This window comes from Puntigrus tetrazona, chromosome 19, assembly GCF_018831695.1.
Source record: "Puntigrus tetrazona isolate hp1 chromosome 19, ASM1883169v1, whole genome shotgun sequence".
NCBI lineage: Eukaryota > Metazoa > Chordata > Actinopteri > Cypriniformes > Cyprinidae > Puntigrus > Puntigrus tetrazona.
Window position 1 is genome coordinate 12,533,660 of NC_056717.1, and position 14,260 is coordinate 12,547,919.

At 36.0% G+C, this 14,260-nt stretch overlaps 1 protein-coding gene across 8 annotated transcripts in view; it reads left to right on the plus strand.

Moving 5' to 3' along the window:
- Window positions 1–14,260, plus strand: part of ppp1r9a (protein phosphatase 1, regulatory subunit 9A) — a 44,402-nt gene that overhangs the window by 29,222 nt on the left and 920 nt on the right. For 5 of the 8 annotated variants that reach the window (XM_043218299.1, XM_043218298.1, XM_043218300.1 and 2 more), the window contains exons 7-18: window positions 2,758–2,910; window positions 3,537–3,590; window positions 4,806–5,035; window positions 7,049–7,145; window positions 7,746–7,893; window positions 10,350–10,402; window positions 10,955–11,042; window positions 11,236–11,287; window positions 12,531–12,579; window positions 12,719–12,760; window positions 13,683–13,802; window positions 14,114–14,137. In XM_043218299.1, the coding sequence (XP_043074234.1) occupies window positions 2,758–2,910; window positions 3,537–3,590; window positions 4,806–5,035; window positions 7,049–7,145; window positions 7,746–7,893; window positions 10,350–10,402; window positions 10,955–11,042; window positions 11,236–11,287; window positions 12,531–12,579; window positions 12,719–12,760; window positions 13,683–13,802; window positions 14,114–14,137 (1,110 nt within the window). The remainder of the gene's footprint in view (window positions 1–2,757; window positions 2,911–3,536; window positions 3,591–4,805; window positions 5,036–7,048; window positions 7,146–7,745; window positions 7,894–10,349; window positions 10,403–10,954; window positions 11,043–11,235; window positions 11,288–12,530; window positions 12,580–12,718; window positions 12,761–13,682; window positions 13,803–14,113; window positions 14,138–14,260) is intronic. The other 3 variants (XM_043218303.1, XM_043218304.1, XM_043218305.1) reach the window with 3 other exon arrangements.

The window sequence follows — 14,260 nt, forward strand, 5'->3', positions numbered from 1 at the left end:
GCAATTTAGCATTATAGTCTCTCGTGCAGCAGAATGATGCAAGACTCGCACACACTAATGCAAGAGTGAATTTTTAATGTCTCTCATTATTTGTCAGTGAGAATCCAAATTAGCATTTTGACTGGATGCGTGTGTAGATTTCAAAATTGCATCAGAATCTCACGTTATGCATTTAGCTGATGTCATTTTAATGCACCCGCATGGTTTTATTTGTTCCTCCTCTGCGGTAACGTCTGGATATTGTGCAGCGGCTGGCTCGGGTGCAGACTGCGCTCTTGAAATGGCTGTGCGATCAGCACTGTTTTATAATTCTGGCACAGGCGGCTTCTCCCAGCAGACAGGCTGCCCATAAGGAATTGTAATGAATGTAGCAGTCCCTGCTAAAAGATTAGCATGTTTGCGTGTGGGTGGATGGGTGTTCGTGCGCTTGAGCGTCAGCACATGTGAATGTCTGTTTAAATGTGTCATATCCGTGCCATGCAAGAGAGGCCTCAAAAAATGAAGGTATGGGGCCGGTTTGTTCACTGAGGCAGAATGGTGTGAATCTGCCTGAAATCTTGCAGTGCTGTGGATTAGCAGCTGCCAAAACCATTCACAAGCTGTCTGCCAGCAGTAAATGGCCTTAAAACAGCAGGGTCCTGCAGGATATGCTGGTTATAAGGACATCCAAGAAAGGTCGGGAAAGGTTAGTGGTGATGGAACGGGCATACAGTAGACTCAGCCGCATTTATAAAATTATATATATGAATTTCACAGCATTATGCAATATCAAAATAAATATTGATAGACCTAATTTTTCAGCCATTTTTGCAATTACGTGTAGCCAACCATTACTTGTAACCACACACACGCACACACATACACACATATCTTATACTGCATATAATTGTTAAAGACATATTTAAATATAATGTAATTATTTACTGTACCTAACTGTGAGACAATATTGCAATTGTTTGTCCATTTTAAGTTAGTTGTTTGTTCTACTGATCACATTAATAGTTTAAAAATACTGTCAATTTAGTTTTTGAAGATTAAAAAATAAATTATATAAATTTTCTCATTGGGTAATATTGTCTGTATATAATATCCCAATATCAACCACTAATTCCTAAGATTCAAGAATTTTTTTACATTTACATTTACTGTTCACATAAAGGTAAACTTTAAAAGCTCATAACATTCAAATGTATCCCTAGAAAAGCGCAAAAATGTATATCCATTTTCTGTGCATTTTATTGTTCCCAAATTTCTATGTAGCACTGAAACAATTTATTAAACTTTTAGTGTTTTATTTTGAATTTATTTGGACAAAACAGTGTTAAATTTGACCATAATATAAAATATAGTAAATAGCACTAGTTTTGTTATCTAATAAAGTAACTGTACATTTTCTAGTGTGGCTTAAGTGCCTCTGTGCCTCTGTATATGACCTTGTTGCAATTAGTTTCCTCAAACGTGCGGTACGGCAACCACCAGCATGTTGAAAAGGATGGTGACACATATACTAATTGAATGTGACACTCCAAAATGAGCTAATTTGCCCCTTGAGAGTATCTGAGAGGTAGTATCATGCTGATGATATGGAGTCTGTGTGCTATGCTCTGTGTCCTCTCATTTAACACGTGTGAGGGGATGAGAGGGAGAGATGAGAAGACACAAATGAGACACAGTTGAGACCATTTAGGTTAAAGCAGTACAGTAGGACAGGGTTATATATGGCCTCCTGCCAGGCAGAATAATTTGATCTGGAAGAAGGCCTCCCAGGGAACAGCCCTGCCCTGCAACCAGATACGAGCCTCAGCCAAGCAGAACCAACCTGTCTGTGTGCGTCTGCACATCCATCCACCTAAAATAACTTTGGCAGATCCACACGCAAGCAGGAGAAATAAATGCTGCATGAATCACATTTATTTTGAAAAGATAACAGACACAAACCCATACAAAACAAAAATGTATATAAATACATATATATATTAAAAAAACACATTATATCACATACAAAATATTCATAATGCGTATATACATTTGATTTAATATGTATCAATTTTATTTCTTAAATATACATGCATGTGTTTTGTATTTCTGCATAATAAATATACACAGCATACACACAACAACAAAAACTTTTATTTTGGATGCGATTAATCATTTGACAAACACAAAATAACTACAGAAGAGTCAAGTTTTAAATAGGAAAAATATTGAAACTCTTTGGTCAAAGCTATGCTAAAAGTGTTCTCGCCAGAGAATGAGCCTATTTTCAAAAAAAGTGGAGTGTTTTTCATCAAATAAATGCCGGCCTTGTAAGCATAACAGACCAAAAATGTCGAACAGTATTGTATTTCATACATAAATACCACATTATGAAACAAACCCAATTTTATGCACATACTGCTACACAGTCAACACAGAGTGCTTGTTAGAGCATTGCTAGGCTGTTCTGCGGATTGTTAGGTCATGGTTTATTTGTCAAAAGACTTCTTAGATTTTGTTTGTTTTATTTATTTATTTTTTCCTTTTCGTGGTTTGCCAGGTTTAATCGTTTCAAATGTGATAGCTGTGCAAGTCGAGGTGAAGTTCAATGCATACCAGATAATATAAAAGCTAAAAATCTGTTTTTTTAAGATATGAAATGGTCTAGTATCTGTATGCTTCTTAAAAAAAACAGCATCGTGGACACACAATGTAGGTTGGGCTATTAAAGCCCTTCACATTGATTTCTCCAGTAAATGCAGTGCGGATGTTTATTCCCAGACAGGAGAGTATGCCACGGATGAGGAGGAGGAGGCGGGCCAGACGGGAACAGACAGAGATGTGGCCATTGAGGTTTTCGATTTACCTGAAAACGAGGACATCATCTCACCGTCAGAACTGGACGCCACTAAACTTTATCAGAAGTTTCGAGAGGTCAGCCAAGATTGCATGCATTTTAAAAAAGTGGATCAATGAAAGAACTTTTAGAAAACCTAAAAAGGTCAAACTAAATATAAGTTGTCAGGTTTGTAGTGTCTGTCTAAATACAGATAAATTTGTAATTTTGTTTGTTTTAGCTTAATGTTAAAATAATAGTTTATCTTTTAGACTTTCTAACCATCAAGGAATCCAGTTTTCAGAAAATATTAAGCAGCTGTTTTCAACACTGATGATAATGTTTCTTAAGAAACAAGTCAAAAAACTGAAATCATTCAAGTAATGGCTTCTAAAAATGCTGCTTAGTATAAATAAATTAGATTAAAATTGTATTGAATTGTATTAAACTGTAAATTGTAATTAATTCTGGCATCTTCACTCAGTTGAATCCTTATCCTTTTGGGAGATATTGTGTAAATAGAACTCACTCATTTCTAAGTTATCTCAGTCTATTTCTTGCTGGCTGTCTGCTCTTCTTTCTCTTGAGTCTGGATTTGCACAGAGAGAGAGAGAGCGTTGTCACGCAGAGAGAGCCTCTCTGGTCAGTTTCCTTTGAGAGGAGGACTGTCCTTGATCATCCACTCATCTTTCTTCTACTATCTCTTATGCCTTTGTGTCTACAGCTGCAGATTAAACACACTGTCACTGAAGCTGAGATCCAGAAGCTCAAGAACAAGGTAAGAGGCTTCTGTGTCTTCTAATATTTTCCCCCTCACAGGATAGTTACAAATTGGATTGTTTTTTTTCCCCTAATGAAATCTGCAGTTTGTCGAAGAAAAAGAACATCTGGTTTTTATTTCAAGCTTCCTTTATAAACTTTTTTGTTCGTTATAATTAATAAAATAAACAAGAGAAAAGTAAACCCATATGACCTCAGCATTCAGAAAAAAACATTGTTATATGATATTTATTTAGATTTTGTATTCCATTAATATTGTCATTTTTCATATTCATACATTTTTTACATTATTTAATATTTCTACTTGGCTTTAATTATTGTTTTTGTTTCAGCAATTTTAGTACTTACACTTATTTCAGTTAGAATGCTAAGGCATAGTGTCAGATTTTTATTTTTTAAGTTTTTGTCGAATATTTACATTTTATCTTCGCTTTCTTTGCTAAAATAATATTTTATTAGTTTTCCTTTCAGTTTTAGTTGACTCAAATCAGTTTATTTTTATTTTGCCAAAATATGCCAACCAAAATATGCCAAAATATGCCAACCAAATAATGATTTTTTCGTTCAGAACATGGTGCGTCTTGATATACCACGTCCATATGCATGTCCAAATGTACCTTTTTTTTTCACACACACTTTCCTCAGAGCTGGTGGCATTCAGTGTATAGTGAACAGTGAATGAGTCAGCGCTTTTGGACTGTATATGCATGAATGCTCAAAGCACCTTCTCTTAAGCACCTTGTGAATTCAGCCGCAAATGTCATGTTAGACATGAGCAGAATCCCAAATTTTAGCTTTCCACGCTGATGCCTGCTCTCAGTTGTTTGAGAAAATCTCTTGGCATAGTGCTGACGTTCACATCATTATTATAGCAACCCGTGTAGATGCGCCGGATATTGACTACACTGCCTGAACAAACATCAGATTTCATCACTTGTAAAATGACAGTGTAGACAGCCACGGCTAAATTTGAATTTGTTTATGGTGTGAACAAGTCTATTTAAATCCCCCCAGCTCATATGAAGACGTTTTGATGTGTACTTTTCATTCAGTCCTTCAGTCTACCGTATGTAAAGTAGTATGCATTTCTGTTAGGTTGGTTTTAGTTTCATTTAGTCTCCGTTTAAACGGTTCGCTATACATGCTCTATTGACTTTGTGGGATTTTTACCTTCATTTCCTCCCTCTGTCTTCATCCTGGTCGTTCTATTTAGCTGGCTGCAGTGGAGAAAGAAAAGGCACGGTGGGAGAGAGAGAAGACGCAGCTCAAGCAAAGCATTGAGGACAATAAGGAGAGGATGCTAAAACTGGAGAGCTATTGGATCGAGGCTCAGACGCTGTGCCATACTGTCAACGAGCATCTGAAGGAGGCCCAAAATCAGTATCAGGCCCTGGAAAAGAAGTACAACAAGGCCAAGAAGCTCATTAAGGACTTTCAGCAGAGGTACAGATTCTGAGATGATCGAAGCGCACCTTTAACTATGTCCTTTAAATATAAGAGAATTCGGAGAGAATACTAATTACATTTCAGGTAATTATAATACCAGCAAAGTGCTGAAGAGAAGGATCTTAATTATAGGGTTGCTGTTCTTCACAAAAGACCACAAATGAGCTCATTACCGTGAATGGCAGCAAAAGAGCTTCTGAGTTTATAAAGTAGCTCTGTATTAAACTCTGTTAGTTGCCTTGCTGTCTGCTGTCTACATAGGGAGCTGCCACGTTAGGTAGCATCCTAACTATCATGGAACCTTGTAGGCAACCCACATAAGAAATACGTATGGTTATATTTACACAACTCTTCAAGAGTTTGCAAATATTATTGCAATTATTGCAAATTTTAGTAGCTGTTTTTTATTTTAATATCTTTTAGAATGGAATTTATTCCTGTGATGCAAAGCTGAATTTTGAACAGATGTCTTCAGTGTCACATGAGCCTTCAGAAATTATTTCTTACTATTATCACTATAAAAACAGTTTTACTGCTTAAGACTGTTATGAAAACTGTGATACAGTTTTTTTTCTTCTTTGAATAGAAAGGAATTTATTATGATTATATAAAAGTTATAAATATTTTGCTGGCTATTTTGATTGATTTGTTGCATCCTTGCTAAAAAGTAAAAACGTTTTAAAAATTACGAACATGTAGACACATCCGCCATCTAAATAATAGAGAATCTACCTGTACATTTTATGTGACATGTATGTTTTCTTCATAGTGAAGATGAAGTTAGTGACGAAGATTTAAAAAGAACGCACTAGCGTAAACAGGGCCTAAGCTAACAGCACTATACTTTGTTTTAAAAATTAACAGCACATACAATTAGTATGTACAATGGATTTTTTTTATTTAATTAAATTTAAATAGTTGTAGTTTTTATAACTGAATTAATTGTATTTATAATTAACATTTATAATATACTTTGCCCACAATCTAGGATGGACTTTTAGCTTGTTGAAGTTCATTATGGGATCGGCTTATGCACAAATTATACATAAATGTTGGATTTGAAAAAACAATTCAACGGAATTCGAACAATGTGTTTGTGATGCCATTCATAGGCAGCTCACTAGGTTTTGGCACAGAGCCCTGGTGACAAGAAATGGCTTGTAGTCATTTACATACAAAGTCTGTTCTGCTGTAATACAGCTGTTACTGGACTAGGTTATGTTAGCGTAGCTGGTCCATTAACATGGTGAAGCACATATATGAGTGACTAGCCTTTTGTACTTAAATGCAGCTAAAAAGAATAGTGCACTCAAAAACTAAAATTTTGTCATCATTTACTCACCCTCAGCTAGTTACAAATCTGTATGAATTTCTTTGTCCTGCCGAACACAAATGAATATATTTTGAAAAAGGTTTGTAAACAGGTTTCTTTTGGACACCGTTTACTCCCATAGTAGGACAAAATGATATGGAAGTCAATGGTGACCCAAAACTTTTTTGACGTAAATGACAGAATTTTTATTCTTGGGTGAACTATTCCTTTAAGTTACAAAATGAAAAGATAAGTTGCGATTATATAACTGTGAACTGAATCTTAATGATGTCTGTTTGGCTGAAGGGTGTGAGAATCTCAGCACACATTCCTTAAGCCTAAAAGCGTGTGTGAGCTGATCTCTGTGGTCGTTTCAATCATAGTTCCTCTCCTCTGGAGCCTGACTGCCTTTAATTGTGGTCTCCCTTCAGGCATTATTGCCATAGTTAACTGCAGAGTCGCTGTCTATCCATGCTTACAAGCTTGAGTAAGCAGTCATGGCACTGCATTGTAAGAGAAGTCTCTCAGCTGACAGTAGTTTGATGGATTTGTTTTTTGTTATTTGCTTGATAATGAGGTTCTCTGCTCTCGAAGCCCTTCGAAACAAACTAATAGAGCCGCGCAAAGCCGTCTCAGCCCATATATGAGCGCAAACATTATTGTCCTTTTGCCAAATCTCTGTCTTTGCTTGCTTGCAGAGAGATGGAGTTTGCTCAGAGGGAGGATGCTGAGAAGAAGAGGCTGGAGGAAGCGGAAAAAGCTCATTTGGCTGAAATCCAGAGTCTTCAAGTTAGGGTAATTATCTGCGCATGCACACACACACACACACACACACACACACACACACACACACACGTCAGTGCATTTCATGTCAACTGTCTTGTACTGTCAAATCAGCCAAGTTTGCTTAAGTAAGTTTGTGAGTCCGCATGGAGAAGATAAATTGCAACTGTGGAAGATTCTTAAATTTGAACAAAACCATAGGAACAATATTGAAAGACCTTGTATGTTTCAATATTAATTAGGTAACACCCAGTAATGAAGGAAAGGTCAGTGAATCTCTTTAAAATATCACAGTACATACTTTTATTGTTGTTAGATATGATTTATACAGGCCTGTAATTATGTTACTGATGAAATGGGCCACATACATGATTTTAATATCAAACCTGAGAGTAAATATGATATTATAAATATACAAAAGCATTCTATTTCAAATACATACTGTTCTTTAATCAAAGAATCACTAAAAAGTATACTTTTTTACAAACATATCATGTAGCTGAGCTAGTTTTCAACAATGACAACGGTTTTAAATGTTAAATTGTAAAAATGTTTAGCTATATTACTGTATCTGTATTGTATAAAGACTACAGCACGTGTGGTTTTGTATAGATTGCTACACTGGAGTCAGAGCTGATGCAGCTGATGAAGCAAAATGGCATCCAGGTAAACAATAACAACAACAGCGCTGAGAGCCGAGCCCAGCTGACTGAGAGACTGACAGCCTTACAGTGTCCAAGGAGAAGTATTGCTGCAGGAGGTGAGCCACAAAAACACACACACACACACACACACACACCTCAACACTCTCACCCACTGGCTTATTAATTACTAAAACCTTCATCTGTCTTCTGTCTGACAAGTGTCCTCAAACCAGACCTCATATAAACACACACACTCATTCACCAGGACACACTTTATACAGCAGCTCATTTTTTGCTCCCAAACTATTAATAGTGATATAGTGGAAGGTGAAGCACCATGCAGGTACCAGATGGGCATCATCATAATGTGACGGGAAACAATTAATGCACAGGACAAATTTCCTTATCAGTCTCGGTTAAAGCTGTGCTTATCAGAGAGGTATGAGGAAAGGACATTGGTTTTAGCTCCTACAGGAAATCTGTCTAATCCACTTCAGAAAACACACACCGTTATTTCATGGCTTTTAGTTAAAGCCACAGCGTTCAGTGATGATATAATAAGTATTGCTTTAATTTATTGTTTATCCTCATGCAGATACAAGCCATTAAAGAGGGAACTGAATAGGAATTGTTAACAATAAAAAACATTTGCATGTAGTGTTCTCCATCTAAAATTATAATAATATTGGGCTTATTATTATTATGTATTTTATTATAAATGTTTTGTTAAATTTAGTTAAGAATGTTTGTATTGTGCATTATACTGATAATATGTATACATATGTACATATTCTCATTATTATCATCATGCATAATACAATATTTTAAATATATATATATATATATATATATATATATATATATATATATATATATATATATATATATAGATGAGAAAGAGTAATACAATTTTGTTTTAATAAATAAAATATATATTTTTAATATTTAAATATTATTATATTATGCATGATTATATAAGTATTTTTTATTATTATTATTATTTATTTTAGCACAAATTAAAATATATGTATTAGTTGTAGTAATAATAATCATAATGATAATTATTAATACAAAATAATTAGACAACAGAACGAACAATTTCCATGTTTCTGTTCCTCATAGCCTCAGCTGTGTCAAATGAAATATGGCGAGCACTTTCTGCTTGTTATGTAACAGTATCTCTCTGTAATAAACTGCACCAGTGCCCCTCCGCCCTCTCTCATTTTGAACTCTGATCTTGGAGCTGCACACAACTGAGGTTTGTTAATGAAATTAAAACCGCATCATTCTTCTCAGGCGCTTGATGCTTCACACCTCACACACTCAATAGTAATGGGTGCGCTGGCCCTTCAAATCTGCCTATTCTGAATCCGCCATGATCACTGTGATAAGAGTGGACAGCGCTGGAAAGCTGATTGGATGCATTGTGACTGAATGAGGCAGATTATGAGGAAGTGCTGCTGCAGGGACAGCCTCAGTTCAGTGAAAGCCTCTTCTGCAGGAAACCTTTCAGCCCTGTTTCCAACAAGAGCCCATTTCATTTCAAATAGCATATGGCACTACCAGACATTGTATCATATAAACAAAATAGCCAGAAGTCTGTTGTGGGATTATTTGTTTTCATCATTCAAAGTACCTGATATTTGATAGTGGATTACTGTCATTTTTTTCTGTGGTAAAATACTTACTCCTATTCTAGTTAAATGAGCAGTGCACCACTTGCAGGAATATGTGTAAAGTACGGGACAGTACAGGATGAAAAAAGAATGTCGGAAAAAGTGGTGGTTGTCCCACCCTAAACCTCCACCAAACGATTGCCATAATTGCAGATCAGACCCGTACTACGGTCGGGAGGAATTTTTCCCCGCTGCTCTTTCAATATAGCTACAGTTGTTGGGATGTCTGGTGTGCAGCGCTCTCTTGAGGTCTTAGTCGGGTTGAGGTCAGAGCTCTGACTGGGCCAGAAGACGTATTTTCTTATGTTAAAGGCATTATGTGACTGTTTTTCATTGTTTGGGTTCCAGGTTTGCCAGAGACATTATGAATTATTAGGAAAAGTTAATGTACTTCTTCTATACTGCACTGTGTTTACGTGGCATGTTTAGTGTAGAGTGTTGTTTAGGGTCGGCAAAGGTTTAACACACACACACACACACACACACACACACACACACACACACATATATATAATACATACATTTTACATTTTTATTTATTCTATATATATATATATATATATATATATATATATATATATATATATATATATATATAAAATGTGTGTGTGTGTGTATTATTGCTGTCAAATAATTAATAATGATTCATTGCATCCAAAATACATAATATGTGTGTGTACTATATATGTTTATTATGTATATATAAATACACACACGCATGTATATATTTAAGAAAAATATGTTACATTTATATATTAAAAATATTTATGTATGATATAAATTTGTAAATGCAGAGAAGAAAATATTTAAAATATGTGTGTATTTATATTTACATAATGTTTTGCAATCTGCGTATATTAAATTATGTATTTGTATGGATCTGTTTTGTGTGCTAGAACTGGATGAGCTCACAGGAACCTGTGTAACTCACCCTGAGAGAAATGAGAGGGTAAGACTCACTTTCACACACACACCAAACACCTCTCATTCAGATACAGGACATTTAAGCCTGATGCACTGATAAAGAGTGAAAGTCTATTCTAATCTCATGCTTAATTCAGGGGTTTATGTAGATTATGTCAGCTATACTATACTACATTAACGTTACATGCATTTTTGTTGTAGGAACGGTCACAGCCATAACTTAGTTTTATTTGCTCTGAATTGATTTTCTTCTCCATCACTGGTGCTTGGGTGGGATGGGGTCACAAAACACAAAAGCTACAATGTGGTATTGTATGTATTGTCGTCTTGTACGGTGGTATCCAGTTACAAACTGTTGTTGCCCAAAGCCTGTTTTTTACCTGTTAAGCATATTTTTAAGTTTCGTTAGAAAACTCCTCTCTCAGAATCCTAACCCTGCCATAGGTGTCTGTAATAGGCATAATTTGTCTCTGCAGAGAAACAGGAGGAAGTACTGTTGGGTCAGCAACAACAGACAGGCAACCACTTATTGTTGAAAATATTTAACACCTCTCTTTCTTTCCGTTGCTGTCTGTAGGGCTCTGGGCCTCAGTCCTTGGGGGTGGCTGGTGCCACAGAGGCCAGGCTCAGGCACCCACAGCCTCAGCAGGGACCTGATAATGAGGGTAGATGCACCAAACCATTAATACCTGATTAGGGCTCAGTTACAGGCCTAATGAATTATGCTTAATGCCTGAGAGACGCAATGAGGAAAAGTCCCTAAAGAAAAGATAACATAACAAGAGGAGCACTTGAAGAAATGAATATGGCCTCTATATAGTAAATGTTGTTATTTGTCTCTGGCTCATTTTTATACAGGCTCTTCAGCAAGTCACGATGAGAAATCTGGCAAAAAACTACTAGATTTGGGGTAAGATGACGCCAGTTCTACATTTACAGGGAATTTATGTAAGCTTTATGTAATTGTCAGAATGAATGTAAAAGGCACAAACCTTCTGTGTGTTGATGTAAACTGCTGTTCAGAAGTAATGCGACTAATGTTTAATATGCTCACCAAAACTGCATTTATTTGATCAAAAATACTGTAAAGACTGTAACTATTTAAAACCGCTGTCTATTCAGTTTGACGTGATCCTTCAGAAAGCATTCTAATGTGCAGATAATGTGCTGAAAAGAGCATCATCTTTACAAACAGTTGCGGTGCTTATTATTAAAATTCTAAACGTTATTACAATTTATTTTAAATGTTATTGAAAGGTTTTTTTTTATAAAATAGAAAACAAATTACTGAGCCCAAACTTTTGGATGATAGTGTAGATTCAATAAAATTCATATTCATATTTTTATTATATATGAAAGTATATCACTGATAGGAATTGTAACAAGCTTCTGGTAATATTTTCAGATTTTCAGAAGGGAAAGAGCAGGATCCAAACAGATCTTCTGGTAAAATGTAAATAAAGAACCACGCATCTAATATAAGTGGTTATATTCAGCCTACCTACAAATAAAAAGCAGCATTTTTGAGTTCCTTTTTTATACCAAGGTTAGAATAAATGCATGAATTGTAAAGAATGTGCCCAGCTGTGACTTACAACTGAGGTCTCCAGGACTGCAAGATGAATAAAAGTGCTTCCACACTAATTACAAAAGAAAAAAATCTACGAAATATTTTCAGATTGGATTTGGTAAGATTTTATCATTGGATTTAATGTACAAACCTTTTTCCTCATTTTATTTTTCTTGATCTTACACACCTAATTAATATGGACCGGGCTGGACTTCTCAGATGTGCCAGACTGCAGGACATACGCAGACATTTCGCGTTCAAATTAATATTCAGTGATTCATAGAATTGCTTAATCAATGATAAAAGAGAATCGCTCAGCTGCTGCGAGGCAAAATTAAGGTTTTATTTCCTCTGGGAATAAACGGATGACCGGTCATATCTCGCAGCGTCACAGTCCCTGGTTTCAAACCACGAATTACAATAGACTTTTAACATTGTAAAAAAAAAAAAAAAGAAAGCCGAATAAAAAGGCAGAAGCTTAAGTCTGTAATGCAGTGAGTGTGATCTGTCTCAGCTCTGGTCAGCGTCTGTGCCAGTAATTCAGTCATTATGTATGCTTGAATAACCAGTCCCCTTTCTTTAGCTCCACAGGACCTTCAGAAGACAACAGTCCCGAAAGATGCAAGAGCAAGGTGAAAAAAGATATATATAAAACAATATATATACATAGCTAGAAATCGAAGAAACGGCAATCAGTTGTTTTAAATATAAATGCCTGCAGCCTGTTTAGTGATATAACTCCCTCTGCTGTGTTGCATTTTTATTGAACAGAAAACATTTTCCTGGCCACGCTTCTTCTCCTATTCGTATGTGGTACTGTATCAAGTCATTTTTATTCAATCTAAGGATAATTGGGTGTTTCTCTGATTTTAACTGTAGAGATACAGTAGTTGCCCATTACTGCTTTATTGTTGCTAAATTACTACTATTACATTTTGGGAAATTAATCATACTCTAATGTTTTCGCCAGCTTATAATGCACAATCAAATCTTATATAAAGTTTGAAGGACAAAAACTGTGGCCTGCTACCCATTCTTAGCCAAGGAATTAAATTAGCTTTGAACGAATCACTTTTGTGTCAGCAAACAGTCCAACATATTGAGAGTTTTTTTTTATATTCAGTTCAGTGTCCCTCTCGCAGACTTTGAGGTGTTGGAGGTGCCCATCTTATCTGTGTGGATGGTCTCTACAGGGACAAGAGTGTGTTTCTTCGAAAGAAGACACTGAGAAAGCTTTTCAGCAATATTTTACAGAGATAAATGACCGGTGAATGACCATAATGCCATTTGCTTCTTAAAACCGTGACCTTGTGTTCAGAACATCTGAGCAGAATCGTATTGAAGTGCATCATGTTAGTTGATTGCGCATCATGTTAAAAGACTTTCCCTAAATGCGTTCGTCTAAAAATGCAAATGAATTTACTCGGTGACAAATTATCACGATCATCGCGTGAGTGACAGTATCAGTGTACACAAAGCGTTTTGTCAGGGTGCGCATGTCTCCCTTTGTCTTGTTAATCTTAAGAGACTTAATTGGCTTAACTGTCAATCAACAGTAATTACACTGATAACTCTTTGTCACAGTCAATAAAACAATCAGAATCAAGAAATAAATGATTACTTCTCAAGTAATGGAGAAACCATTCAAGCAAATCAAAATGATGCGAGGGTAAGCGTGTCAATCAGATAACAGTCGTGTCTTACAGGTGTCTTTCTGCGTCTGTCTTTCCTCCAGGGTCCTGGCGTCACTGATGACCTCAGCCTGAGCAGCACCAGCTCCACAGAGATCAGCGGACTCCTGACGGACGCTAAGATGTCCGGCCGATCGCAAACACTAACGCTCTCCTCCGACGAGGTATTGTTAGTACTTACTACCTGAGTTTTGTTTAAAGATCCGAAAATTCTGTCAAGATTTACTTAACCTCGTGTCGCTCCAAACCTGTGTGACTGTTCATTTTAATCACGGCAGTCAGCGTTTAAAGTGGATGAAAAAAGTTCATCAAAGTTCAAAGAAAAGAACACGTTTTGGTTTTAGGACAACTTTGATGAAAGGTTTTGATCCATTTCAAATGTTGACTACTCTATACCTAAAGCGTCACCTTTGTTTTACCTGGAAAGACCAGCTTTTTCAAGTGTTGTTCTTGTCCTTTACGCTGCGTTCATTAGAGCGTGGACATGATTGAAGACGAGGTGAGACTTTGCTTTAACAAGTTTGAATCACTGAATGACTCTTCTTTCCACTTAAAATATATGTTCATTCTAGTTTTTCAATATTCTTTTCTCAGATTCCATTATTAACCTAGATTTCTGGAA